This window comes from Lactuca serriola, chromosome 5 (assembly GCF_051521515.1).
Source record: "Lactuca serriola cultivar US96UC23 chromosome 5, Lser_US96UC23_V15, whole genome shotgun sequence".
NCBI lineage: Eukaryota > Viridiplantae > Streptophyta > Magnoliopsida > Asterales > Asteraceae > Lactuca > Lactuca serriola.
In genome coordinates, this window is record NC_136412.1 from 23,313,246 (window position 1) to 23,340,393 (window position 27,148).

Below are 27,148 nucleotides of genomic sequence, written 5' to 3' on the forward strand. Positions count from 1 at the left end.
GATTTTTAGGGCTACTATTCATTCATTAATTTGTCTATTTATTTATTTAATAAACGGGGTGTTACATCGCAATCCTTAAATGAACCCTTGTGGTGCTGCTACTGAACTTTCACCAACTCAACAACCATGTTCTTCAGGTTTTCGTCTTTCTGTTAAGAATTGCCACGGGTTTCTCGATATAATTCAGGCGATCATCCACCTGAATATCCTCCAATGTACCATCGCGGAATCATCCAATAAACATTTCCACAACTGAGATACATTGAACGTACTATGTATCTTACTAAGCTCCTCAAGAAGATCCAAACGATAAGAAACCTGACCCACCCGGATCAAAACCCTGAAAGGACCGATGTACCTGGGAACCAACTTGCCCCTCTTCCTAAATCGGATGACACCTTTCCAAGGTGATACCTCCGCTGCTCTACACCACAACTGTCACGCCTGTCTCTTTCGCACTGGTGAAGGTCTGGCCTTGGCCTCGGACTTGGTCCGACTGAGTTCAGCTCAGGCCAAGTCCTATAATAGTTTTGACTTCTCTTTTTGACGTTTCCTCTGAGGGATACGTTAACAATTTGATTGACTAGCACAAGGATTTTCCGTATCAGCATCCCGATCATTTGTTTAACTGTCAGTAGACTGAGGTGAGTTTGCTCACTATACTATAGGACACTAGCATATGTTATGTACTTGTAGTCTTTGTGTTATATGCATGTGTTCCTGTTTGCTATATGTATGTGGGGTGAAATAGACCCAATATAGTCTCGTGCTAGCAAATGAGTTGAAATAGACTCAGGAGTGAAATAGACCTGGTACGGCTTTGGGTCAACACAAGAGTTGAAATAGACTCGGGGGTGAAATAGCCCCGGGGATGAAATAGACCCGGAACAACTTTGAGCTGACAGATGTGTATGGTATGTGGTATTTTGTGGAACTCGCTTAGATTCATGCTTATAGTTTTTAGTTTATGTTTCAGGTACTTCTGGATCGATGGGGAAGAGCTCGGATGATCACATCGCACCCATACACCATGATTTCCACTTTACGTGACTTTGATGTATTTAGGGATGTTTGATTTATATACATTGTTTTTCTTATGGATTTATGAACATGTTTGATTGGTGATTTTAATATTAAAACGAAATTTTTGGTCTTAAATTTTGGGACGTTACAACTGAGCTCCTCACGTTAGATCCAAATGGTAGGCAACCTTGCCTACATGAATAATAAACCATAAGGGGCAAATATATCAAGGGCCCAACTTGCCTCACGTCCAAAATTGTATGACACCCTCCCAATGTGACACCTTTAGAACCACAAAATCCCTAACTTGAAACTCAAGATCAGATCTCCATTGATCTGCATAGCTCTTATACCAACTTTGCACAGTCTAAAGTCCCCCACGTGCATGTTGAATAAGCTTTGTAGTCTTGAGCATGTCATTAGTTCTACTCATGACTATCTGAATAACATTTCCCCAACAAACTAAGGTCCTACACTTCCCCTCATAAATCATTTTGAAGGGAGACATTCAAATATTGGAGTGAAAGTTGTTGTTGTAGGAGAATTTTGTCAACGTTAGATACAAATCCCAACTCCTACCCATGTCAAGTACATAAGTCTTTGACGTATCTTCTAAAGTCCGAATCGTCCACTCACTCTATCCATTTGTCTGAGGATGATATTTTGTGCTGAAGTGAAAATGAATGCCCAGATCCTCATGAAATTCGCTTCTAAAACTTAGAAGTGAACCCGACATCCCTACATGAAACTACTGAAATAGGCACGCATGACTGGAAATCACCTCCCCGACATAGATATTTTCTAGCTTCTCGGTTGAGGTGCTCTCCTGAATAGCAATAAAATGGGACCTACTGGTTAACCCATTGATGATGACCCAAATCGCATCAACATTCCGAAGAGTCTTCGACAACTTCATAATTAGATTAATCATGATGCGATCCTGTTTCAACATTGGGGTATCCAAAGGTTGCAGCTATGAACCTTGAGTTTCCAGCAAGTCAAACACCTCTCTACATACCATGTCAGTGTGCCACATCCTTCTTCATAGCCGCTCACCAACAATCATCATGAAGGTGTCTATACATCTTGGTCGTGCTCGCATGGATCAAAAATTTGGACTTATGAGCCTCATCCAAAGTCTGAGGAGCCACATATGACACCCATATCTGACCAAATCAAATCAACAAACAACAAACCTCGACTATCTCTAACATACGAAGTGACCTGTCCCTTGACTCTCTTTCTCTTATGATTCTCAATGCTGGCCGGTTTGGTCCGCACCTCTTTAATAATTTCCAACAATAGAGTAACCATTGTCATCGTCAAAAATAAATCACGAATAGGTGCACTAGTTGTCTTCCGACTCAATGCACCAGCCACAACGTTAACATTGCTTGGATGATAAAGAATTTCATAGTCATAGTCATTTACTATGTCCAATCATCTGTACTGTCTCATATTTAGATTTGGCAGATCTATGTAATTATTTTAAAAAAATACCTTACTTGGATGATCTTTGAGAACCCAACATAAAATTTCTCTATCACTTCACACTCCAAAATACACAATATTCAAAGCAAGATCACCTTCTTCTTCCTCCTTAGCTTTTACAATTTCTTCGAGAACACAAAGACCAAAACCCTAGCTTATGGAAGCTAGGTTTTACACAATTTTAAGGGAGAAGAGATGCAAATTTCATGGCTTGACTTAAGGAGAGGGAGGGGACACCAAAGGGTTGCCTTATATAAGTAAACCCTAATGCCAAACTTGCCCACCAAAAAATCTTTTAATTAAGGACATAATTATCTAAAATTAAATGATAATTATCTAGTCATAATCAAATGTTCTTAATAACAAATTAAATATATCTCTATTTTGTAGTTTCTAATTAGACCATCAAACTACTCAAGAATAACAAAGTAATTCCTTTATTTATATTTATTTATAATTCTTGCTTTTAGATTTTATTTTGTGTGCAACACAAGTCACCAACATATTATGAGAGTGGACATACCTCCAACAAATGGATCCTATCACATTTCAGGCTTCTTGGTTAATTTGAAAAAAAGAAGTTATTTTCTTATAATTTCCATTAAATTATGGTTGGTTAGTTTACTCGATATCTCAAAAGTTTATTTCTTAGAAATAAGTTATTTAATGAAAGAATTACCTATTAGTTGTTTGCTTCTGTATCAAACAGATACAACAAGATACAGTTAAAATTCTAAAAGTGCAGTATACTTTAAAGGGGATAACTATTTTATCAGGAATGTGGTGTCACCACACTATCTCAACTTTTGAGGGGTGTCCTATTTAATCTAGACAACGATTTTTAAATTTTATCTAATAAAAATGAAGGTGCCAACACAACTTTGTTTTGTTATTTCAGGAGAATAAAGTTAATATCAAATTATTATTTATTAGAAATTAGTCAATTACCTATTTCAATTAATAAATATCATTTTTAATTAAGAATTACCTTATCATGCATTTAATAATTGCTATTCGTATATTTACTTTTAATTTTACGTGTTCATTAAAAAAATCAAGATATGTAATTAGCCAAATAGACAATATATATAATCTATTACCATATTAAAATTTATTTTTAAATAATATAAAGGTCCAATTTAAGAAATTTTATATATATATATATATATATATATATATATATATATATATATATATATATATATATATATATATATATATATATATATATATATATATCATACACACTTGAACTTCCATGATTGTCATCGACCAACATTTTCTTTGTAAAAATTCTCTATCTTTCTACCACAAAAACCATCAATGGAAGTTTCCCCATTTCACGAGCAGCACCACCCTTTTCTTCTTGATCAATCCCTGCTTTACCCAGCAACCACCGGCACCATCACCGACTCCATTGGTTTCTCCGATGAGTTCCAGCTATCCCATGACGATCATATTATCCCCAATGGCGCCATTGAAATGAGTGCTCATAGCAACCAAGTCGACATTTGCAACAATTTAAAAAGCTCAGAATCTCCGATGCCAATGGTGGTTCATGGTCACATACATGAGAAGACGATGCCCACAACTGATTCTTATGTAATCAATTAACTTTATTCAATAATTTATTTTTATTTTTAAAAGTTTCACAGCCCACATTCCATTGTGGCAATAGGCAATAGGTGAATAATAAAGTTACTTTGATTTTTCTTATTCTGTTATAGTTAATTAATTGATTAATATTTTGGTTTTGTTTTGTAGGGTATGACAAAAAACACTTGCAACAAATGTAGGAATCAAAATAAAAGCAATATTGAGCAAGAAAAAAACAAAAAGTTGAGATACTCTAAAGAAGGGCAAATTGGGTATGTTTATGTTAGAGCAAGAAGAGGTGAAGCAACAGATAGCCATAGTCTTGCTGAAAGGGTACTATCTACGTTCTTGAATTTTCATTTTTATCCTTCATTCCAAAATGTAGTCTGAATTATATTATATGTACAACACTACTTCATCCATCAATGTTTATTGGAAAGCAGTTATTATAGATGACACATTTTTGTCTTGTCCGTTTTACACTTGAATTGAATCTTTTAATAAGATTGTGTTCATCTTTTTCTTTACATGCACCGTCCATGTGACAAACAAAAATCCTGGCTTCGATCATAAATGTAGATAAAATATTTAAACATATAAATATATATAGGGTCTTCAACTCCCAACTATAGAATTAAATAGAGGTTTGAAATATGGAATTTTGCATAAATGTATATATTCTTTTATTGTCGTAAGTTTGGTTTTTTTATATAATTATAAAAAATAAAAAAATAAAAAAATAAAAAATAAAAAAAAAAGAACAAGATGCTAAGATGGATTTGCAATTTTTTTAGGTGAGGAGAGAGAAGATAAGCGAGAAGATGAAGGCATTACAAGCCATTGTTCCAGGTTGTGATAAGGTAAATCAATTAATTTTAAGTTTTTTTTATTTTCATTTTTTTTATTTTTAAGTATGAATGAATAGTCAATTATGAATAATTGATTTTTTTTTTATATTTTATAACCAGATAACAGGAAAAGTTCTTATGTTGGAGGAAGTTATTAATTATGTTCAGTCTCTACAAAATGAAATTCAGGTTAGTTTTAAATTAAATATTTTTTAATAATAAATATATGTAAAAGAAACATGTTAATCAAGTTTTAATTACTTATTTCATGAGTTTATGGACATGTGTCATAAGTTAATTATCTTCAAATTTAAAATCTAATATATATGCTTCATAATTTTGTTATAAACTTATATACTCATACTCAAAATGTATGTGATTTTAAAATACATTAAAAAAGAGAAAAACATTGATAATGTTTTATCTTTTTTTAATTACTATTCTTATTAATAAATCATATTTCCAGTTCCTTTCTTCGAAGCTTGCTTGTGTAAATCCTATGTATTATTCTGCGTCGAATTTTGATGCATCCATGCTAAACACTCATCAGGTATTATTTATTGAATTATTGATCTCATTCTTAAATTATCTAAAACCCATAAATGTTTTCGAAATTATTTTTATATGTAAACCAAATTTAATAAAAATAATAATATGCAGAATATGACCACCAACCAGCAACATCTGCTTTCATTTGAAGAACACCAGATGTCAAATGTGGGATTCGAGGTATTTCTGTCTCATGGTAATAAGTAGATAACATGTGTTTATATTGAATAATCAAAATAGAAATAATTTTACAGAATGATAAAGAGGTTTTGTGGGATCTAGAAGAACAAATACAAGGATTTGAGGAACCTTTTGCTATTATCAACAGCTCCAATTCATTTAATTAGTCTCTCATAAACTATCGAAGGTAATAATACACATACATATGACGTGAGACGAATGATAAATGAACCATATCCATGTTTTTTGGAAACCAAAAATAAAATATTGAATCATTAAATAATTAGAAAAAAATGATTCGGGAAAAAAATCCTAAAAGAAAAAATAACGAAGATTCAAATTTTTGGGACGATCCATTAAAGTGGGAAAACTATATCATCCCTTAATTCACTAAAACAATATCATATGTGAATCATGTTATTTTCATCTAATAACTCTTTTATCTTGTTCACCAAAATACATACAAAAAAACATGAAGATGAATTGTTTCTCACGCTTTTCATTATTTCATATATTTTTTTATTTTTCACATGATCCTATATCTTTATACATAAAGTTGGATCAAATGGAAAATGGAATTTTGATGAGAAACTCAACCCTTAATTTCTAAAAGGCACGATCAAAATTGTGTATTGTTTAAATAGTTTGCTACCATGATATTTTTAATCATGTTTTTTGGGTCCACTACTATGGGGTCTTCATCGACAGTTGAATTTGTTCGATAAATTATCTATTTTTAGATCTTTTCTCGTCATACATGTTCATGATCAGTTATAAATATATTGATTCGTTCGCTGGTTTATATATTTCTTAATTTGATGTTGCTTATTTCAGTTCCTAACATATATTTTAATAATATATATATGTTATCTAATGTTTTTGACAGGTTCAAGTGATTAGTGATTGTATTCTGTCGAAGCTTATTATGATATTTCAAAAGAAGGATATAGAGCAAGTATGTTCAATTGTGTTTTCAAGTTTTTCGTAATAACTGATTTAGAGTAATTTGATCAAAGTATCATCATAGCCATTAATGTTAGTCTTCAATGATGATTCTATGTATATTTTCTTTTTGTTTATAAATCAAAGAATGGAAGAATGAGTCACTGTAAAAGGATCTGCGTAAATTTAATTTGTCATTGTCAAGGACAAATGAAGATTTGTAAATCATTATTTAAGACCCAACAGTGCGTACAACACCACACATTGCGGTAAATGATTTGGTATCACAGTATGCCGCAAACACCCTATCGATTTTAATAAAAAAGATATATATGGTATCTATACCGCACGTCATTGGTTTACCGCACCTTTTTTCTTTTCTGTTCTTTTTTTTCTTTTTTAATTATTATTAAATTATATATATATATATATATATATATATATATATATATATATATATATATATATATATATATATATATAAGATTTATCAAAATTCACGGTTTTTTAATTCTCTGTAAATAAAATATAATATTGATATTACATATATTTAAAATTAAATAAAAATATGGTAATGTGTGGTATGACACCTAGTTTTGTAGGGTGAGGAGAAAATGAAGTGGTAATGAATTTAGACTATATTAGTGCAAAAGTGTGGTATATGTGGTATGTCATCTACTAGCCTTATTTGAATTTGTAATCGTGTTTGTTGTTTGTCTGAATCAATTTAGAGTATGTTTGGTCTACTACAACTAATTTATTTGTAATTTTATGAAGTTATTCAATTTACCAATACCAATCAATATTATTTTTATTTTGTTGGTCTATTATGTTGTACTTTCATCAATTAATGTAGTTTAAACCATTGTTTGTTTTTATGAATTAATAAAGTAACTCCTACACATTTGTTTCGATTTAGGTAATGAATCATTTTACCAACAAGCCTGAATCAATATGTGAATTAGTATGGTATCAAATCACATAAATACCTATAATGTTTATGTATTTTAAAACTATTTTTAACATATTTGTAAAAGAAAGTCATAGAGATTTTGTCTATGGACTTGTTTGAAAACGGATTTTTGAGAGTTTCTAGTAATTCGCACGGCTCTAGTGGCTTTGTCTAAGTAATTCGCACATAAAAAAACGAAAGCCATAAACGTATGTGCATAAATGCACATTCAAATATGCATATATGCACATTACAATCATAAATAGTTTTTTATCATTTCTAATCGAGGTAGACGAGGCCGTGTTGGTGGTTTTGAAAATTTTTGGCAGGAATAAAATCTCTCTCTCTCTCTCTCTCTCTCTCTCTCTCTCTCTCTCTGTGTATATATATATATATATATATATATATATATATATATATATATATATATATATATATATATATATATATATATATATATATATATATATATATATATATATAGGCAAATGAGTTGCGAGTTGTATTTTATTTTATCAAGTTCCTATTTCTTTAATCGAATGAAACAACTTTCTTATCATGGTATTTGCATGTACTGTAGTTTTGTTATAAAACAATCATTTATTTGTAAAAAAAAAAATACAAGTTGAAAGCATCAAAGTATGACAAGTTGAGTTTAATCTGCATTATTTGAAATGAAAAATTAAGCTTACTTAAGTGTAGCAGCCTTGTGTTTCCTATTTCTTATGTACATTTTTTCGTATTAAGACATGCATGAATCGACAAAAAAGATAAGACTTATGATATCATATATCAACTACTGCTCATTCCAAGCAAGTTACCAATCATTTAAGACATATGCATGAATCGACAAAAAAAAGAGGCAATTAAGCGCAAATTACTTTTTCTGATTAAAATACATTATATTGTAGCTTATAATATTTGTTAGCTTACAACCTGGGTGATAATGTAAGGTTTTGCTATATGCATATCTAATACGTTGTTTCAGAATTTTGACATCAATTCATTAAGAGCATATCTGTTGATAAAAAAAAAAGTTCATTTAATATCTATCATTAACACTTTTTAAAGGGATATATCTCAAATTTTGAAAACCTTCATTAGAGCACATATTAACTCTTTTCATTTGTTTGTATTCATTAAATTTACTAATTTATCTTTTATTATATTAAGAAATATGATATATCTATCTGTATGAGTGATTATATATTTTATATAGTGGATAGTGGATATGACAATCCCATTTGAAATATGGAGTTGGGTAACTTGTATCAGCCTTACCCATATACTCCCTCCCCTGGAATGAGCAAAAGAAAACATTCGTATTTTTATATTGTTTATTGTCTATTCATTTATCTTTTATTACAAAATACAAATAGACAGTAGAAAAAGAAACCGAGTAAGAGAAAGTAATAATCTCAATATTTCAAATATCACAAAAAAAAACCTTATTTGGAGTTGAGATTTTACATGGTTTTCAAGCAAATCAAAGATTATTACACAACTTTGGAAATATAACCGATAACCGGGTGCCCTTTTCGCATCTTCCTAAAACAATTAACATTCGGTGTTCGTTTGGATGGATCGGTTTGACCGATCCAATCAAGTGAATCCAAATTGATTTCGGTTTTCAAAATATGGATCCGAATAATCCAAACTAAATTCAAATCCGATTCAATTGCAATTCAGTTATGTCGGTTTTTATAATTCGGTTTTCAAAAACCGAAACATTTTAAAACAACATATAATTTTAATATTACCCAACATTACATAAGAAGCAAAAACAAATAATTTAGTTGTAATTTGAAATTTATAAAAAAACTAATAAGAAGTTATATTATAGTTAAATATTTTATAAATACAAAACATTTGAGAGAAAATGCATATTAAAGCTTTTTTTATCGGGTGAAACGTTTTGAACTTATTTGAAAAAATAAATTCCAAAATTAATAACTATATATATATATATATATATATATATATATATATATATATATATATATAAATGTTTATTCGGTTTTTTTGGACTATTTGGTTCTTCTTTTATAAATCAAAATCAATCCGAAATCCAAAATAATAAATTCAGATTTGTTGAAAACCAATCCAAAAATCCGAATATCCGAACCAAATAGTCCAATCCAAATTTTCCAATTGGATAATTCGGTTTTATCTGAATAATGAACAGCCCTAATTAACAATATAATGAGCAGGCAGAATACAAAAAAAAATAGGGTCGGGATGAAGCAAAAGTCATGAGTGAATTAATACAGCTTAAAATACAGAAGAGATTATTGAGTTGAAACCGAGAAAGACTGGTTAAGACAACACAAGGCTCATATAAGATTAATGGTGAAGGAGACATAAGGATGAGTGTCAGCATCACCACCCAAGCTGCCCATTCCTCCATCATCCTCTGTTTTCCAGAACAATACCCAAATCCAATCTCATCAAAAACGGTTATATTCAGTTGGATCAGATAAAACAAACGGATTGGGGTGGGAGGGATAGCGTGGGGGAGGGGGTATTGAAGAACCTCCATTCCTCCTTTTTTTTTTTTTTTTTTCTTTTGTCTTATTCAATTGTATAGTTGAGTGTTTGTGATCTACATTCTACAACAGTCTTAATGTTGAATACCAACACCCATATCCTGTGGCTGTATATATCCAAAATTCTAGTCATGAAAAAGACAAATGGTCCGCACTCAATGGATAGGGTAACACATGCCAGAGGAGAGGATTCATTCATTGTACCAGAAATACCTACATACACAATGGGGACTGGACCTCGTTTCTTGATCTCAATATAGGGAAGGGATATTGTTTGTTGTCATATTCTTCTTCAAGTATAAGACTTAAACTAACTAGTTGATTTTAGTCAGTGAGATGGAAATTATATTATAATTTATAGGACAACTTGCCTGTTTGAACTGCTGCATAGAGTTTCAAGGATGGAACCTACTTTCTTCTCACTCTTGACCGATGGTGACAGCACAGCAGACTGAATAAAAGTTTTATTTATTTAAAAAAAAAAAAAAAAAAAAAAAAAACAGATGAAGGAAACCAACCGTTTGGATGTGATGCAAAATTTAATTACCAGAAATGAAGGTGGCAATCCGTATCCCAAAATGCTCTCAGCAAACAAACGTACAGCACAAAAGTGCATCCAGGAAGTGAAAACCTGCAGTTAGTAACATTTTGGTGTGTTTTTATTTTCTTAATCAACTTAATCTGGATATGATTATGGGTGGCTAACATAAGGGCCTAGAAGGAGCCCAAAATCCATATTGAAATGGAAAAGCCCACACTACCAGTACCACTATGATTATGCTACCATTTCTGCAATTATACCACCCTCGAACCAACATACTCAAATTGTCTACAACAAGTCAAATGGATTTATTCAACAAAATTTAATATATAGTTTTGTACTCATATTTAATACATCACATCATATCATATATGATGCAAAATAAAGAGCCAATCTACCCTCTACAAACTAATTTCTATTGAGGTTTGCTAGCTAACAGTTGTGAACAAGCATGACTTAACCTTAATAAAAAGTTGACATTAATAGTAAGAAGAAGATTCTGAGAGATACAAGTACCTCCCCATAACTTGTATAACCCCAATTCAAAAGAGAGTTTCTCAGGGATTCCTGGTTACATGTTTAATAACCCTAGGTTTTATATAAGTAGATTGATTGATTGTTCAACTTCAATCACAGTAACAAACAAGCAACTTGATTGATGAAAAACTCACTTGAAACCCTCTTTCGCGTGCCTTGGTTCGAAAACTGTCAGCATCACGCACGAATAATGTCACAGTATAGATGGCATACTCATTGTCCTCATGTAAGTTCTTGGAGGATCTGGGGACCTAAAACAATTAGTTCAATCAAAGGGTAGAATTTCCGGAATAATATTCTTCAACTAAATGATGAAAATTATATGCAGCAGCAATAAAAATCAAAATAGAATAGCTCCATTACCACATAAGTGGTCAGTGTCTCATAACCAATCCTTTTGTGAAAACTTGGGGACAACAGCAATGAGAGTGACCAAATGTTCTGAAGTCACAAGATCCTCTGGTGCCACTAAATTGGACAGATCACAAACAGCTAAGCTACAAAATTAAATGAACCAGGTCATGTCAGGTGGATTACAAGAAATACAATAGAAACCTTTTTCTGTCCCTTCTCAAACTACTTATAATTCATTGATAGGCATTAATAGATTTTTACCTTCCAGTCTGCTTTCTGTTAATTGCATTGAGTTGACTGCGAACATTGTTATACTCAGCAATGCGTACCTGTCACAGTGCAAGCCACAAAAGCATCAAAAAACTATATTCCAAATACATAGTATCAACTCAAGTAAGTAATTTGTGCTTCAACAAGGAAAACAATAAGGATAAAATGAGCAATCAATGTATTATGTGGTGTTCTTGGAGACAAGTCCAATCATTCTTTTGGGATGAATGTTTATTTCTGCTCCTATCATAAGAACAGTTTGATAGAAAAGACCACTAGAAGTTAGGAACACATTAATTAATGATAAGTGTCGAGTGAGGTATTTCCAACATACTTATGTGTTCTTTCTTTTTTTACTTAATGGGTAATGGGACTGAAGATTAAGAATGAGGAAGTTATTAAGAGGAGATGGGATAGTTATGTTCATACTTTATTTAACGAGCCAAGACTCAAGAGGAGAAAGGATAGATACGGATGAGGAGGGTGCTAAGATTAAGAATGAGGAAGTGAAGAGGGCATTTATGGAGGATGGGGAGGGAGAGGGACAACTCAGACCAAATACCTATTTAGGAATGATTATGGTATAACAGTATGGTCATGATGATGAAAATATAATAGCTTGTACTTACCCTCTCAATAGAAATGTCAAGCATTCTGTGAAGTAATAGTAATACAGTTAGGTTATTGTTAATAATCTATGATGTATATCCTTTTCCCTCATTGCAGTTGTGAAATCTGAAGTATCCTAGAGAAGTAGATGAATCAAAATTGATGGGGCAGCAGGATATATTAATTTCATGGGCCATATTCAACCGATGAGGTCTCTCCCCTCCTTGAAAAAGGAGCTAAAAAAATTCATCATTTATGTAGTACACAGGTGGAGTGCTTATAGTGTTCAATTGTACTTCAAAATAATCCATTACCCAAGGTAAATAACCACATACATTTTCATCCCAAGGATCAAATCTCAACTGATCTTAACTACCAAATCTAGGGTCTAACACTAGAGTGAACATGGTCTCCTATCTATACAAGTATATGGGGATATGCCACGCGAACTAATTTGATTTAAACATTAAAAAGACATTAAGAGATAGCACAACTGGATACCTTAAGATCATCATCTATCTTAGCTACTTGCACATGAATACCATCCACAATCTCCTTAAGAGGAGACATGGTTGGATACTTTGCCTCATCCCACACAAATCTACAATAGCAAATCCATAGGATCAAAATGCATAATCTTTCATCAATACGGAAAGATGCTTAGAACAAATGAGAATCCATTCCACCGAGCTACTAAGAATTCCCGATACTTTTTCCAAATCTTCAATATGACATCGTATCTTTGAGAACATGCTTCGATAAACGTATTCGACTACAATTCCACACACAGCCATATCAATAACCAGTTTCAAACCAAAAACCAAATTTAGGATAAAGCTTTCACAAACTATTATAATATTAAAAACGAATCCAGAGTGCCAACACGAAGATTTGGGATATTAAACTGTAAAATTACTCAAATTGACAAAGATACTTAGTAAAATTGAACGAAAGCGACTGCGATGATTGCTATACCCTGTAGAGAGGAGTGTCAAATGAGTTTTTGGAGATGGATTAATTCTTGGTGCTCAAAATTCTTAAGATCAACAACGGAGGTTCCCGATTGTTGAATTGAATTATGGCTTGCAAAAGAAAATCAAAAGGGGGAAAATTAACGAGATCTCTCCTCTCTCCAGCTGGCAGTTGTCAGTCGGATCCTTATTCGGGTCTGGATAACCCGGTCCCCCATTTTTCAATGACATCAATTCATGGATTCATGAATTACGCGTGAAGGTTTCAAATAGATTATTCATAGGTAAATTTTAGAAATGATCATTGTTTCTAAAACTATCAATTTCAGTAATACATTGTAATTGTAATATGTTATAAAGTTGGTCTTTGGTTATAAAACATTGGTTTTTTAGAAAATAGGGTCAAGTACTAGTAAGATATTATGCATGTTGAAAAATGTCACATGTTCCCAAAAAAAAAGGGGACATTTTAGTAACTTAGAATCTTGTCAAACCATTATATGGGATTCAAAACTTTAAATCGAATTTATGATCAAACCGTAGAACCCTAGTTCCTCATTGCAGAAATCAACTCTGCTGCCTTACAAAATGAAATATCAAATGCCATATTTGTCACTACAAACTCAGTATATCATTCTAAAAGTTGTTGTTTGTTTCTAATACCTTCTTATTTCCCTTCAGAATGGATGATTCCAATGACATAAAGGCTTTAATCCTCACTTTTGACATCTTTAAGAGTTGCAAAACTCCTGCTAAGCTGAGATCTTGTCCATGGATCCAATGCTGGCCTTTGAGGTGGTTGTGAAGCTGGGGGTTTCAACTGCCTAAGCTCATTCTCCCTATCTATAAACCTGTTAATAAATAGAAATATTCACATAAGAAAATACTGAAAAAACATGCATTAATTATAAATCCTCAAAGTCATGAAAAAAAAGAGCCATTAGACTTATAAGGTTTCAATGACAAATGAACACCAAGCTGCTGTTGCAATTTAAGGCACTGTTTCTTTCTTTTTCCATCATTAAGGGGATTCTTTTTTTTAATCTTATTAAATCCTGTATAGGTAAAGTGGCTGAATGGGTAATGATGTCTGTATGGTCAAACTGTTGTATACATAAGGGTTGCTTCATTTCTAGACCAAGTAAAACGTCTTAATAAGATTAAATGACCATCTTACCCTTAGATTCCAATAAATAAATCTCACAATACCCATTAATTTTAACAATCTTAATCAATTTGAACTTGAGGGAAGTTGGGAGGGAAAAGAGAAGGGAAATAGGTAAAGGGTTAAGTGTCTTAATACATGTTTTTTTGGCTTAACCCATTAAATCATTCTCTCCAGATTAAGCCAAAAAGAAACATAAATTAAGCCCATTAAGTAAAAAAGAAACAGCTTACAAGTGCTATATGTATAAAGTGCTGCCTAGATAAATGACATTCGACATGCTTTGGAAAATGGAAGAAAAAAGTAAATGACAATAAAGGACTTGAAGCCAAAGTGATAACAAATCTTACTCTATATATGCCATTGGTGCAGCATCACCAACTCTTATACGAGTTCAAAGTACTCTTGTATATCCTCCTGCCCTATCTCTGCAGCACCAATATATTGTTTAACCATGGTTAATATTTAAGTAAATGAGAATAAAAAAATTTGACCAAAGGATGGGTTTGATGTTCACTTGTATCGGTAAGCCAGCTCTGTAAATAGTTTGTGAATGACATCATCCCCTCGCACAAAGGCAGCAGCACGCCTGGCAGCACAAAGGGTACCCTGCAAAAGTTATAGGGAAATACTAATAATCAATTGTATATGAAGTACCAAATAAAAGAGAAACGATTTTGTAATGATTATATGGGCAAATATGTAATTTAGCATCAAAATTGGAAAAGTTTGCAATATTCATGAGGTTCATCAAAAGTGGAAAACCTGAGCATGGAGATTCGATGACCTGTAGGACGATTGAGCTTCCTGAGCTTTGTCATGATGTTTGACCAATGACCATAATAATAAGATGCAAACTACCTGTAATATGGACTGCAGTAAGTTTATGAGGTTGAAGATAAGGTCAGTGAATAAGAGGGAGCTGTTTCCCTGTTGCACTTATTGAGATTATCAGTTCCTGATACATTAATGAAACACTTCCTGGACAAAAACAATTCTTATCGGTTTTTCAGATATACAACAATCTTATTTGACTCTTAAAGGTCACACTGGACTCTGTTTATGGTAGCATCATTCAGAATCATCTTCAATATAGTAACATTTCAGCTTAGATCATCAAGAAATATCGTATCAATGGGAACCTAGAGATAAAAACTAATGCATACTGGACTAAAAGTTCAAGATTGAAGCCTAAAATGTGTGCTGTCAGATTCTTAATGTTTTTTTTATTTTAATTAGCGAACAGGAAGGGATACCGCCTCGGTGCTAGATGGTTGGATTATTACTGGTTAACAATCAACGAGAGCCATATCTTAATTTCCTACCAAATAAAAAACAAACTCCACTTCATTTTGAAAGAAAATGGAACAACGAATTACAGAAAGTTGTATCTTAAAACCCTAGCAAGAGAGAAAACCAAAATTGATATTCATATACACACTTACTAATCTCTGTGTGTATGTGCGATTGCGAGGAGAGTGAGAGCGACCAGAGAACTAACCAGTCAAGATGGAGGAGCTGCTTCTGTTATCACTGCTGGTGTTGGCTAGACGGCGGAGACGATGATCCCATGTTTTTTATTAACTAGAACTAGAAAGAGGGCTAACTAAACGAGTCCCCTCCCCCAACGTTTTAACTAGTGACAGAAACTACCCTCAAGGTAAAAAAAATTGACAAATACAAACCTTTTTTTATGAATACAAAAAAAAAACATGACTTGGGAATGTTAACAAAACTAAAAAATGAAAAAAAAATATAATTAAGAATGATGAGTTTACGAAGACGTGTCTTTCCATAACATGGCACCAAAGTACACATTTATACTTCAAAATATAAATATAATTTGGTTAAAATGACATGTTCAACTATTTAAAAGTCGCACACCTTATTATAATAATGTATGATAAATTCTATAATTAACGTTCTCAAGCAAATTGGACTAAATTGCTTGAATTGTTAGACTAATTATTATTCTTTATTTTTTTTTTTATCATTTTGTGTGATGTCAATATCACATTACTCCCCTCCTACATCGTTCACACCCTCTTTCAAAACATGTTAAACTTATTTTTCATCTTGCAAGAGTAATGTACAAGCAAACACAAACACGATATATGAAGGAGAAAAAGGGAAAGACAGAATGAGAGAAGAAGGACGACTCACAAAAGAAGAAAAATGTATGAGAGATATTGTAAGTAAGCCCCGAGCAAGGGCCACTAAGGGCCAGCTTGATGTTCCCGTTGGTACTCGAAGCGACCTTAGCACTCCGATCCTTTTTTCGAGGGATACGTAACATATAGCCTTATGACATCCATAGTGAGAGTTCAATAGAAAATGACATATGACTTAATGAAAGTTCTATGTATAATGGATTGATGACATGCCATTCGATAACATGAAGAGTTCAACACTCATTAACCTATATAGTAAGTAAATGGTTGACCCTCATTATATATTATATTTGCCAAAAATCATATAGATATATGTTGATAATTCGTTAAAATGTTTGTTTATTGTGTGTTATATATAATAATATATTACGTTAGATAAAAACAAATCATTTTTGCTTTATATATTAGTTTTTATTATATTTTAAAATAATATAAAATGGCATTCAAAAATGTATATTAATAATTTAAAGTTTTAATAATTAGCAAATAAATAATGTATTTGGAGGAACCGTTGTGAGAATAGCAAAATAAAATATAGTAATTTATACGTATCATATCTTTTAATTGGTATATTTTTAGGTATTGTAGTATTTGATTGATATCATTTTATTTATTTGAACTTTTAGGTTTCATAATTTTTAAAATTTAGTTTAATTGTTTTTAATTAATGTATCTTTAAATTTTACGTAATATCAGTTCTATTTAAAAAGAAAGATAGTAGAATAATGATGCGACAGTTTATAAAATTTAATGCATCGTAAAAAAGATAAAGTTTTAATGGATTGTGAAATGTTTATATAACAACTCATAGAGTTCAATGTATATTGGCTTCCTACATTCGTTTTATATCATCTGAATAATTAGGACTTTCGAGAAGTTGTGATACGTTAACAAAAGTATAGGGGATAGAAAGCAAGATAGTACATAATATAAGGGAGTTAAGTGCTATTTTTTTGTTGCAACTATAAAATGTCTTCCATTTGCAAATCAGATCGAGAAGCCTTCAGAATCACTTCGTGATTTCCAACACCGACTGTGGTATTAAGTATTATTCTCCGAAGAATTAGGGGCTCGGATTCTGTCGAATGCCTAGTGAACTACTGATCGAAAATCTCAGCGGATCAGTAAACGAAGAGTCATTAAATGAGGCTCTTACATTTGGCATTCATCGTTGCTTTAGCATCTGGAGTTGCAGCTATTCTCATCTATATCACCGGCGTTTCTAACCTAAGTGTGTTTCCTTTTGTTTTCTCTGAGTTGCATCTGCAAATTTTTTATTATTTGTTTAGTCTGATTTGATGTTATAATTGCTACTCGTGAGTAGACGGAACACTCAACATTTCGGATGAAGAAATGGAAGCGTTGCAGTCGTTGCAAAGTGGATTTCAAAAGTGTGTGGTGAGTTTTTCATATAAATTAGTTGGATTCTTGATTGTGAACTCGACATGAAATATTTTATAGTAAAATGGAGTATTTACAAGTAGCTATATGACCTTAGATGGTTCAAAAAGCCAAATACGGCTATAGGTTGTTAAATTTGTAGCTATACTGAGATCACTAGAGATATTATTGAACTGGGAAGCGTTAGCTAATGGATTATACTGTATGAATATATTAATTAACAATTTCATTACATCTCATAAGCCTTCATGGCGTGAAGATCTAGGATAGAGCTACTAAGCTGATTCAGAGCATATTTGCGTCTTGATGCATATAGAGTACCAATTTATATATTGAGGATATAGAACCATCAAAAACGTAAAAGCCTGTTGTTTGGTAATTTCAGAGGTTTGATGTGTGCAACTGCATGCTGTGAATTGATGGAAAGAGTGCAAACCCTAATCCTAAAGGATGCCTAGTGTGCATTTTCATATATAACAAATATAAACACCTAACACATGCATTGATGTATCTGTGATTCTGTTCCATACCAAAGTCAGGCTTGTCATATATGATTAAAAAGCTTATGCAGTAACTGTTAGAAGAGGAGCACTAACTGTCCATCACTATGATATGATGTGCTTACTTTGTTCACATTGATTCAGAGGGCCAATGGATTAGGACTGCAGGCTATCAATGGCAGAGACTACTGCAAAGTTACACTACAGTTCCCTAGTGATACCATCCCCAAATGGGTAGGTTATCTCAAATTTTGGAATTTTCATGATCTAACATCGTAAAGGTACCCTCAGGTACAAAGGGATATTGCCTCTTGTTGGACAGATGTACCTATACCTTGTAGTTTGTAATTAATATCTGAATTATCGGCTTTCACAGAAAGACCCCAAAACTGGGAATGTAGAGGGCTTATCTTTTGAGTTCAATCTGTGTGAAGCAGTTGCCACATGGGAGCAGGTTAGAACACATGATCTTGATATGTTATTGTTTTGTCATGAGGCCACCTTATACTAAAGAAATTCCATGTGGGGAGTTCATCTACATTTTGTCAATGTTTTGTTTCTAATAAGCTGAGTTGTCCAGGTACGAAACAGTACAACCATTCTCACCAAGGAGTTCATTGATGCTTTACCTAATGGATGGAAAGATTATGCATGGCGAAGGATTAATAAAGGAATACTCCTGTAAGTCTCTAACCATTACAAAAACAAAATGCACTGGTAAATTTCTTAAAGTTTCAAGAAGTAGTGAATTTTCAGTCTGATGTGTTGCATGTCTTATGCAGTAACAACTGTGAAAATAAAACTCTATGCATGGAGAAACTTTCTTTGGTATTACCTGAAACACCACCATATGTCCCACGCCAGTTTAAACGCTGTGCAGTTATTGGTAACTCAGGAGATCTGTTAAAAACCAAGTTTGGTAAAGAGATTGATGATTATGATGCTGTTCTAAGGGAAAATGGTGCACCAATCCAGGTATGTATGTATCTATTCTATTACATCTAATTTTCAGCACATAATTAAAACTATTTAACTCTCTCTCTCTCTCTCTCTTCTCCCTCTTTTGTTGCAATGAAGAATTACACAGAGCATGTGGGTCACAAAAGTACATTTCGCCTACTCAACCGAGGTTCTGCTAAAGCTCTGGATAAAGTTGCTGAGTTATATGGTATTGTAATAACTCTGTATATATGAACTTGATATGCTTTCACTAGAAGCATACTAAACTTTTCACATTCTACAGAAGCTGGAAAAGAGGTGCTGCTTGTCAAAACTACAATCCATGACATCATGAACAAAATGATTCGGGTGAGCTTTGGTATCCTACTATAACGTGTCATTTTATGTTTTTACAGTAGATAACAGAGTTGTGAATTTTATATTGTAGGAAGTTCCAATTCTCAATCGCGTATATCTCATGTTAGGTGCATCATTTGGTTCAGCAGCAAAGGGAACTGGGCTCAAGGCTCTTGAATTTGCTCTTTCAGTATGTGATACAGTTGACATGTATGGATTTACAGTGGATCCAGGCTATAAAGAATGGTACACAAACTTATATAAACTTTTCTCCTATCTTTACATTCTTGATATTTGATAACAAAATATCGGTTGCTAAGAATTGTGCATTGTAACTGATTGCTTTCAGGACAAGATATTTCTCAGAGTCTCGACAAGGTCATACCCCGTTGCAGGGTAGGGCTTACTACCAGATGATGGAGTGTTTAGGAGTAAGTTCGGATATTCCACCTACTCCTTGTATTTTCTAACTAATTTAATGATTTTATTTTCTAAATGAAAAGCTTATCAAGATTCATTCTCCTATGCGGGCTGATCCAAACCGTGTTGTGAAATGGGTACCCAGCCAGAGTACGATCACTGCTGCCAGACGTGCATCAGAGAAAATGCTGAGGTATGTAGTTTTCACATTTAGTATTGTATGCGATAAATTGGTATATTTATAGGGCGGGTTGATCCACCAACACTTTTTTGCTGATTTTTAATTGCATTAGCGATTAGTATGTTAAATATGATTAATGAAACTATTACTAAATAATAATCCGTTTCAATAAAAATCAAATAAGAAATATCACGTTTGCTGTAGCGTTTGACCCGTTATCATAAACATATAACCAAAATTGAGCACCCATTTTTCACATGAATAATGAATAATGATAGGTGGGTTGCAGCAGGGTCAGATGACCCACTGGCATCTTGTTCCATCATCAAAAAGAAGCTTCAGAAAAGTCAATATCCAAGCCTCAGAAAGGCTGCTGTGGATCATCAAAAATATGTGAAAGAGACGACAATGTACCCTTTGGAGCATAGTCCAGGACATAGTCAACTCTGCACTGTGTCCAACACCTGACCCAACAACACCCATCCAATACGTATATGTATGCTCAGAAAGTCAGTCAGAAGAACAAATGCCTGGAGTTCTGCAGGAGTAGCATACTAGCATAGACTTAACCATATACTCTGTAAGTTTCCATACCGTATCATACCAACCTATAAATTATGTTGTGTGTGGTTTGTTTTGTTGGACTGGAACTGAATTGGACAAGCTTTCCCAAGCTATATTCTGATGATGAGGATGAGGGCATTTACGTCTTTTGCTACAGACGAGAGATTGACACTTGAGAGCAAGTCACTGTCCTACCTTTTTGGCCGTAGTCAAAATATTGCTAAGAAAACTGACTCCTACAGTTTATTGCCCTAGAGCATATTATTCTTAATTTGGGTTTTGTACTCTATTTTCCTTCCAGGTTGGCTGGCATTTCTGATCACATCTCGAGGAAGTTTCGGTTTCATTGCAACACACTTGTAAAATTATGTATTCATTGGTCTTTCATTTTGTACACACCATTTGTGTTTTTGCTTCTTTATAGGTTTTACTCTTCACATTCTTTCTAGATCACTGCTTGGATGCCAATTCTGAATATTTGTAATTGCAATAGTTGCTAGGTATCTGATATCCTCCATGTCAACTGGTTATATATATTTTAAACTTATTTTTTTAGCATTCAAACTAGATAAAATCTGGCTTCAACAAGCTCAAGTCACTTAAACTTAAACAACCCAATAAAAATTGTACTCACTTACTACCTGATATTAATCATACATAATATGCAAACCAATTGGCAAGATAGTAAAAACAATAAAGTTCTTCAGACTATCATTTTTCTCTTTCTTCTGCTCTTTGTAAGGAAGGGGTGTGGCTGTTAAGTAGGATTGTCACTATGTTTATATAATTTGGTACAGCTTCTATTTACCGTTTTCATATACAATTGACAATTGTTTCAATGAATAGTGTAAGATACATTTATAACTGGCATCCAGTGAATGCTAACGGCCAAGTAACATAAACATGATGCTCATCATATACAAAGTTTACACATGTGTTTAAAAAAGTGTCACAATCAAAATGTCTTGATAAAGCTCATCAGATACAAAGTTTACAAACAACAATCAATAATCTCATTTCACCAAATTACTACTTACATCAATGCCACCTTCTCAATATTAGCATTTTGTCATAAACTAGTTGAAGCAGAACTCAACAGCAAAAAGGCTTAGATAATTCCATCTTTAACCATTGACTTGCTAAATTACAGCAGTTATTAGCATTCTTTTTTAAGAAAGCATCAGCAAGATTACAGATGATTTAACTACTAACATTTGAAGACAAAAAGTGAGGCAAATTACACGCAAACAAACCATTTTTTACCAAAAACACTACTATATCTTGATAACTCTTAACCATTAACTCACTAAATTGCAGCAGTTATTAGCATTCTTCTTTAAGAAAACATCAGCAAAGTGAAAGATAAACTGCATCGATTGAAGCCAAAAATGAGGTAAATTATAGATGAATCTTTCTTTAACCATTAATTCGCTAAATTGCAACAGATATTAGCATTTTTCCTTAACAAAACATGTTCAAGATTAAAGATAATCCAACTGTTATCTACAAACCATAAAACTGCATCATTCAACACAACTTGAACTACAAAATCTATTCAGTAGCTCTTTCCTCATTGAACTTCAAAAGTTATTGACATTCTTCCCTAAGACAACATCCGCAAAATTATAGCTAATCCGACACTAATCTACATACCATAAAACTGCATCATTTGAGGTCAAAAAGTGAAGTAAATTAGGAGTAAAACAACCCGTTTTATCACAAACAAATTATTACTATCAAAATACAAGAAAACGGCTCAAACCAGTCCAGTTATAGACCTTCTGACTTTGCAATTAGCATGAATCGCATTCATCATGAGAACCCCTTACCGAGTTTTTCAATCGAACAGAACATTTTTCTCCGTGATCCTACTGCATTTATTCCCATATCTTTAAGATCCTCTAATGTCAATAATGGCAAAACTTCATCATCAACTTCATGTACTTCAAAAACTGGAGCATACCTTCCCAAACCTAATTGATTCAACCAAACCCTAACTCCATTCCTTTCTGGATGGTTATTGTTCCAATTTCTTGCATCAGTATCAGAAGGTCCATCAGAAACCCTAACCCTAGTTTCTTTACCTCTATTCCCACCACCGTAATCCAATTCCATTTCGTTATCCATCGAAAAATTCAAACTCTGATCATCATCATATTCGAAATCGTCCGCATCATCAAATTTCTCATCTCCTTCGTCCATTTTCGATCCCCAATTGGATCTAACACGTTTTGTTGCAGAAAACCCCTTTTTTGATTTCGAACAACCCCTAGCTTTCCAACTCCCAATCAAACCGTTAGTATTATTATTGTTACCATTGTTCATATTAAGATGATTCACATTTCCTCCATCTTTATCTTCAACGACATCTTGTAATTCTCCGTTAACAGCGCCACCGCCGGTTGTTAGATTTACGAGGGGCCGGGTTTTCGAAGATTTGGATTCCTTAGATGAAAACTTCCATTGATGTTGCTTGGTTCTTCGTTGATTATCATATATATGTTGATCTCCGATGTCGCCTAGTCGAACGCTTGGCCTACGCTGCCGTTTTGGTGGAGCCACCACTTCAGCCTCTACCGGAACACCCACCAAAGGCCCCCCTCCACCTCCATTGATTTGACCCTCCACCGATGGTGGTAGCTCAGACATTTTCCCCGTGGTGTAGAAATGTAAAGAGATACTTGTGAAGTGCCTATGTATGTATATCAAGATATATATTTATCTTCGTCAACATAAATGTATAACCTTGAATTTGTTTAAAATTTATATTTTCTCCTTCCCAAAATTGTTAAAAAAAAAATACTAGATAGCATTCATTAATACTAGTTTTATATAAATGACAATTTTGTATTTACTTTGCATTTGCATTTAATGTTACATTAAATGTTTAGTTGGTTGCATTTAATGTTACATTAAATGTTTAGTTGGTTAAGTAATATTTTGGTAAAAATATTATTTATTTTTAGAATGGACTTTTATTTTGAGACAAAAAAAAAATGGACTATAATTTTAGGACGAAGGGAGTATATTTTTTTGTTTAAGACCATAGGTGTACCCTTACCATATTGTTTTTGCTTAAAAAGTATGAGTATATAAGTATATAAAGTACTAGGTGTGAGACTCATGGGTTATATGAGTTTATTTAAAAGAAAAAATTTAAATATAAAATTCAAAATACTTGAGAAGTTTGAATTTATAAAAAAAAATAAAAATAATATTGAATTATAAAAATTAAAGTGTTTTTTTTTTAAATTTAAACAAATAATTTAGATAAATAAATAAATGAAATTAATGAAACTTTAATTTAGTAATTTTGAAATTAGAAGGAAAGTTCAGTAATGAAATTGATATGCATTTATTGTTAGTTTAAATAATATGTATAATTTAATAAAATGGAAAAAACCATAAAATGACATGTGGAATAAAAATTAATTTAAAATAATCATAAAATTACATGTGACAAAATGAATAAGAATGTGACATGTGACAAAAAGATTTTTATTTATTAGAGTAGATTAGGCAAATATTCGTGTCTTGTGTATGATAATAACTATATTGTTAAAATATGTTAAAATTTATATTCTACATACGTTTTTGTGAAAACCCGAAATTTCTTTTATGGTAAAAGTCAAAGATATCCAATAAAGGTCAAACTTATTCCTTTTATTATCTTAAGTTAGTTGGATTATTGAGGTATAAGTGTTTAAGCCTTGTATACTAGTGTGTTATGGTTTTAGAGGGAAACATTTAGAAACAAGAACATAGACCGAGAACCGTAAACCCAAACTTTTGTCTCAAAGATCATCAACCGTAAACCCTAGTTTCTCTCATTTATCCACCGAAGATCATCCAATTCGCCTTCGGATCTTGTTGTGAATCATCAAGAGTCCACCTTTTCATCAATCAAGCATCCTTCATTCTTGGGTTTACGGCCGTGAACCCTTGAATCTCCTTGGTTTCATCAAGAACACACACTGAGATTTCGGCCAAAAACACTTGAATACCGAAGCCAACCGTGAACTCCTTGCAGCTTCTTGACTTCGGTCCCCCAAAATGAGGATATGGGCGGTAGTCTCTAAGGCATACCCCCAGAATGAGATTGGTAACGAAGCTCGACTCATCATGGAACGAACCATGTCCAACAAGGTTCGATTGCGCCTCTCGGCAACACCATTCAGCTATGGTGTCCTAGGAGGTGTCAATTGTGAGACTATCCCACATTCCTTAAGATAGTCAAGGAACTCAATACTAAGATACTCTCCTCCTCTATCAGATCGGAGCATCTTGATATTCCTGCCCAACTCATCAAGAGATGCATTTTCATTATATAATCAAAACTCGGGATGTCATGTTCCGATACAGACCATAAAGCATAAACGATAACATTACAAGTCCTTCAACAAATATATACATATACAGACTTGTAAACAAAACAACTTGATGATTCATCCATCTTATGCCCTCGCGCCACTACCTGTAATACGAATAAACTGAGTGGGTCAGGCTTGGGAGCTTGGTGAGCATATAGGGTTTTCAACCCACAATAAATAATTATATTTAATTTCACCAACCAACAATAACCCGATTACCCATTCCCGTTATCCTCACTTTATGTCCCTAAAACAACATCTATCTCGAGGGACCTAATCTAGGATTTTCATCGGGACGGACATTACTGCTAAGGGGTTTCCTCAACCATAGATATCCTAAAGGCAACCATCAGGGGGATAGAGTACACCGGTGAACATATCGTTCACAACACCTACATGTTATGAACCTGCTAGCGTTCCACAAGACTGTCTAGAAAGAGTCTGTGGTCGTCATCCATACTCCGCTAGATGACTAGGTCAACATCAACAACATCGAGGCCTCTCATCTGTTTATCACACATCAACTATCTACCCATGCTCTACCCAACATATTAGTAGATAAAAATAGATATTTTTATACATAGTTTAAAACCTGTATAGCATTCTCATTCAATACATATTCCAAACAACAGATGAGACACATACACATAACACGTATTTCATAGAGAATAAATCATATCTATGAGATAGAAGAAAGTGAATATACATTCACGCATATAACAACAAAATATACACATAACACGTATTTCGTATAAAATACTTCATAATTATGCGTTAGAAGAAGGTAACTACACACTCACTTGATTAGAAGATGATCGGACAGCACTACGACTTGCAGAAGTAGTATTCTTCGGTAGATCTGGAAGATCTTCACAAAAACCGGGCTCCTCGCGGGCAGAGCTTCAGCTCGGAAATTGCACTTCTCGGGATCTTCCGGGCTTCGGGACTTGCTTCAGGGCTCGGGATTAATATCAGGGCTTCGGTATAATTCTTGCACGAAAAACGAGGTAAATTCATAATTCATGCATTTTTGCCTTGGACTTGGCGAGTTGAAGGACCAACTCGCCGATTAGGAGCGGGATGAGACGCGGGATCTGAGCCTCGGACTCGGCGAGTCGGTTCCCCGACTCGGTGATGGGTTTTGGTCCTAAGGACATCCTATGTGCTCATACAAACCCTAATGCTTGGATCTAGGTTTCTCTATTGTACATGCAAGTTATCCAAGACTATAAACCCTAATTCTAGCATACAAGTAATCATATTAACATAAGAATAGGTTTAAGATGTTACCTTGATTGTTATGTAGCAATAACAATCCCAAATCTCTTTGTATTGACTTTAGAAAGCCTAGAGTCACAAATGTCACTCCTCTAATGGTTCACAAAGACCATAAGCAAGAGGATGAAGAGGAGAGAGGAAAGAGGCTGCCCAAAACCGTCTACAAACCCTAGAGAAGTCTTAGCCACGTTTTTGGGTCATAAGGGATCCATATATATAGGAGGCAATTAGGGTTATCTAACAAGGAAACCCTAATTTGGATGCTTAAGCCATAAGCAACCCATAAAGCCCTTTCCTTAAGGCCTTGGACGATTTCATATGGGCTTCCCCCATATAATTCGTCCACCTTATAATATAAGGCAATCAATGGCCCAAATTGCAATTATCTTATAA

At 33.3% G+C, this 27,148-nt stretch overlaps 3 protein-coding genes and 1 pseudogene across 7 annotated transcripts; 2 read left to right on the forward strand and 2 right to left on the reverse strand.

Annotated features, from left to right (window-relative positions):
* The first annotated feature begins 3,768 nt into the window (after positions 1–3,768).
* LOC145049331 (uncharacterized) lies at positions 3,769–6,872 on the forward strand. Its single transcript, XM_078997754.1, has 8 exons — positions 3,769–4,116; positions 4,279–4,443; positions 4,905–4,970; positions 5,079–5,147; positions 5,425–5,508; positions 5,619–5,687; positions 5,762–5,874; positions 6,574–6,872. Exons 1-7 carry the CDS (start codon positions 3,838–3,840, stop codon positions 5,852–5,854), a joined length of 825 nt encoding a protein of 274 aa, XP_078853880.1. The 5' UTR covers positions 3,769–3,837; the 3' UTR covers positions 5,855–5,874; positions 6,574–6,872.
* A 2,925-nt stretch (positions 6,873–9,797) lies between these two features.
* On the reverse strand, positions 9,798–16,161 carry LOC145052214 (V-type proton ATPase subunit C-like; annotated as a pseudogene). The gene is made up of 13 exons (XR_013684024.1): positions 16,076–16,161; positions 15,340–15,435; positions 15,092–15,183; positions 14,925–15,002; positions 14,073–14,260; positions 13,149–13,210; positions 12,940–13,039; positions 11,821–11,888; positions 11,569–11,702; positions 11,340–11,456; positions 10,675–10,758; positions 10,499–10,578; positions 9,798–9,994 (listed from the first exon to the last, which is right to left on the reverse strand). The product of XR_013684024.1 is annotated as a V-type proton ATPase subunit C-like (transcript).
* Positions 16,162–17,732: 1,571 nt separating this feature from the next.
* Positions 17,733–21,665, forward strand: LOC145052215 (Glycosyltransferase family 29 (sialyltransferase) family protein). Of its 4 annotated transcripts, none has more exons than XM_079000008.1 (13): positions 17,733–17,976; positions 18,070–18,143; positions 18,791–18,880; positions 19,023–19,100; positions 19,227–19,327; positions 19,429–19,621; positions 19,724–19,814; positions 19,890–19,954; positions 20,034–20,188; positions 20,292–20,373; positions 20,446–20,555; positions 20,822–21,123; positions 21,409–21,665. In XM_079000008.1, the coding sequence occupies exons 1-12, from the start codon at positions 17,889–17,891 to the stop codon at positions 21,009–21,011; spliced, it is 1,317 nt and encodes a 438-aa protein (XP_078856134.1). In that variant the 5' UTR covers positions 17,733–17,888; the 3' UTR covers positions 21,012–21,123; positions 21,409–21,665. The 4 variants fall into 4 exon arrangements, with proteins under 4 accessions (XP_078856134.1, XP_078856135.1, XP_078856136.1 ...); XM_079000009.1 differs by having other exon boundaries at positions 19,893–19,954; XM_079000010.1 differs by lacking the exon at positions 21,409–21,665 and having other exon boundaries at positions 20,833–20,978.
* Positions 21,666–22,919: 1,254 nt separating this feature from the next.
* Positions 22,920–23,756, reverse strand: LOC145049377 (uncharacterized). The gene has a single exon (XM_078997794.1). The coding sequence runs from the start codon at positions 23,754–23,756 to the stop codon at positions 22,920–22,922; it is 837 nt and encodes a 278-aa protein (XP_078853920.1).
* Positions 23,757–27,148: the final 3,392 nt, after the last annotated feature.

Bases quoted from the DNA above. Each gene is read 5' to 3' on its own strand.
- LOC145049331 (XM_078997754.1), top strand. From the start codon at position 3,838: ATGGAAGTTTCCCCATTTCACGAGCAGCACCACCCTTTTCTTCTTGAT. The intron at 4,444-4,904 runs GTACTATCTACG...CAATTTTTTTAG, and splicing joins GCCATAGTCTTGCTGAAAGG to GTGAGGAGAGAGAAGATAAG. The intron at 5,509-5,618 runs GTATTATTTATT...AATAATATGCAG, and splicing joins CCATGCTAAACACTCATCAG to AATATGACCACCAACCAGCA.
- LOC145052215 (XM_079000008.1), top strand. From the start codon at position 17,889: ATGAGGCTCTTACATTTGGCATTCATCGTTGCTTTAGCATCTGGAGTT. The intron at 18,881-19,022 runs GTAGGTTATCTC...CGGCTTTCACAG, and splicing joins GTGATACCATCCCCAAATGG to AAAGACCCCAAAACTGGGAA. The intron at 20,374-20,445 runs GTAAGTTCGGAT...CTAAATGAAAAG, and splicing joins AGATGATGGAGTGTTTAGGA to CTTATCAAGATTCATTCTCC.
- LOC145049377 (XM_078997794.1), bottom strand. From the start codon at position 23,756: ATGTCTGAGCTACCACCATCGGTGGAGGGTCAAATCAATGGAGGTGGA.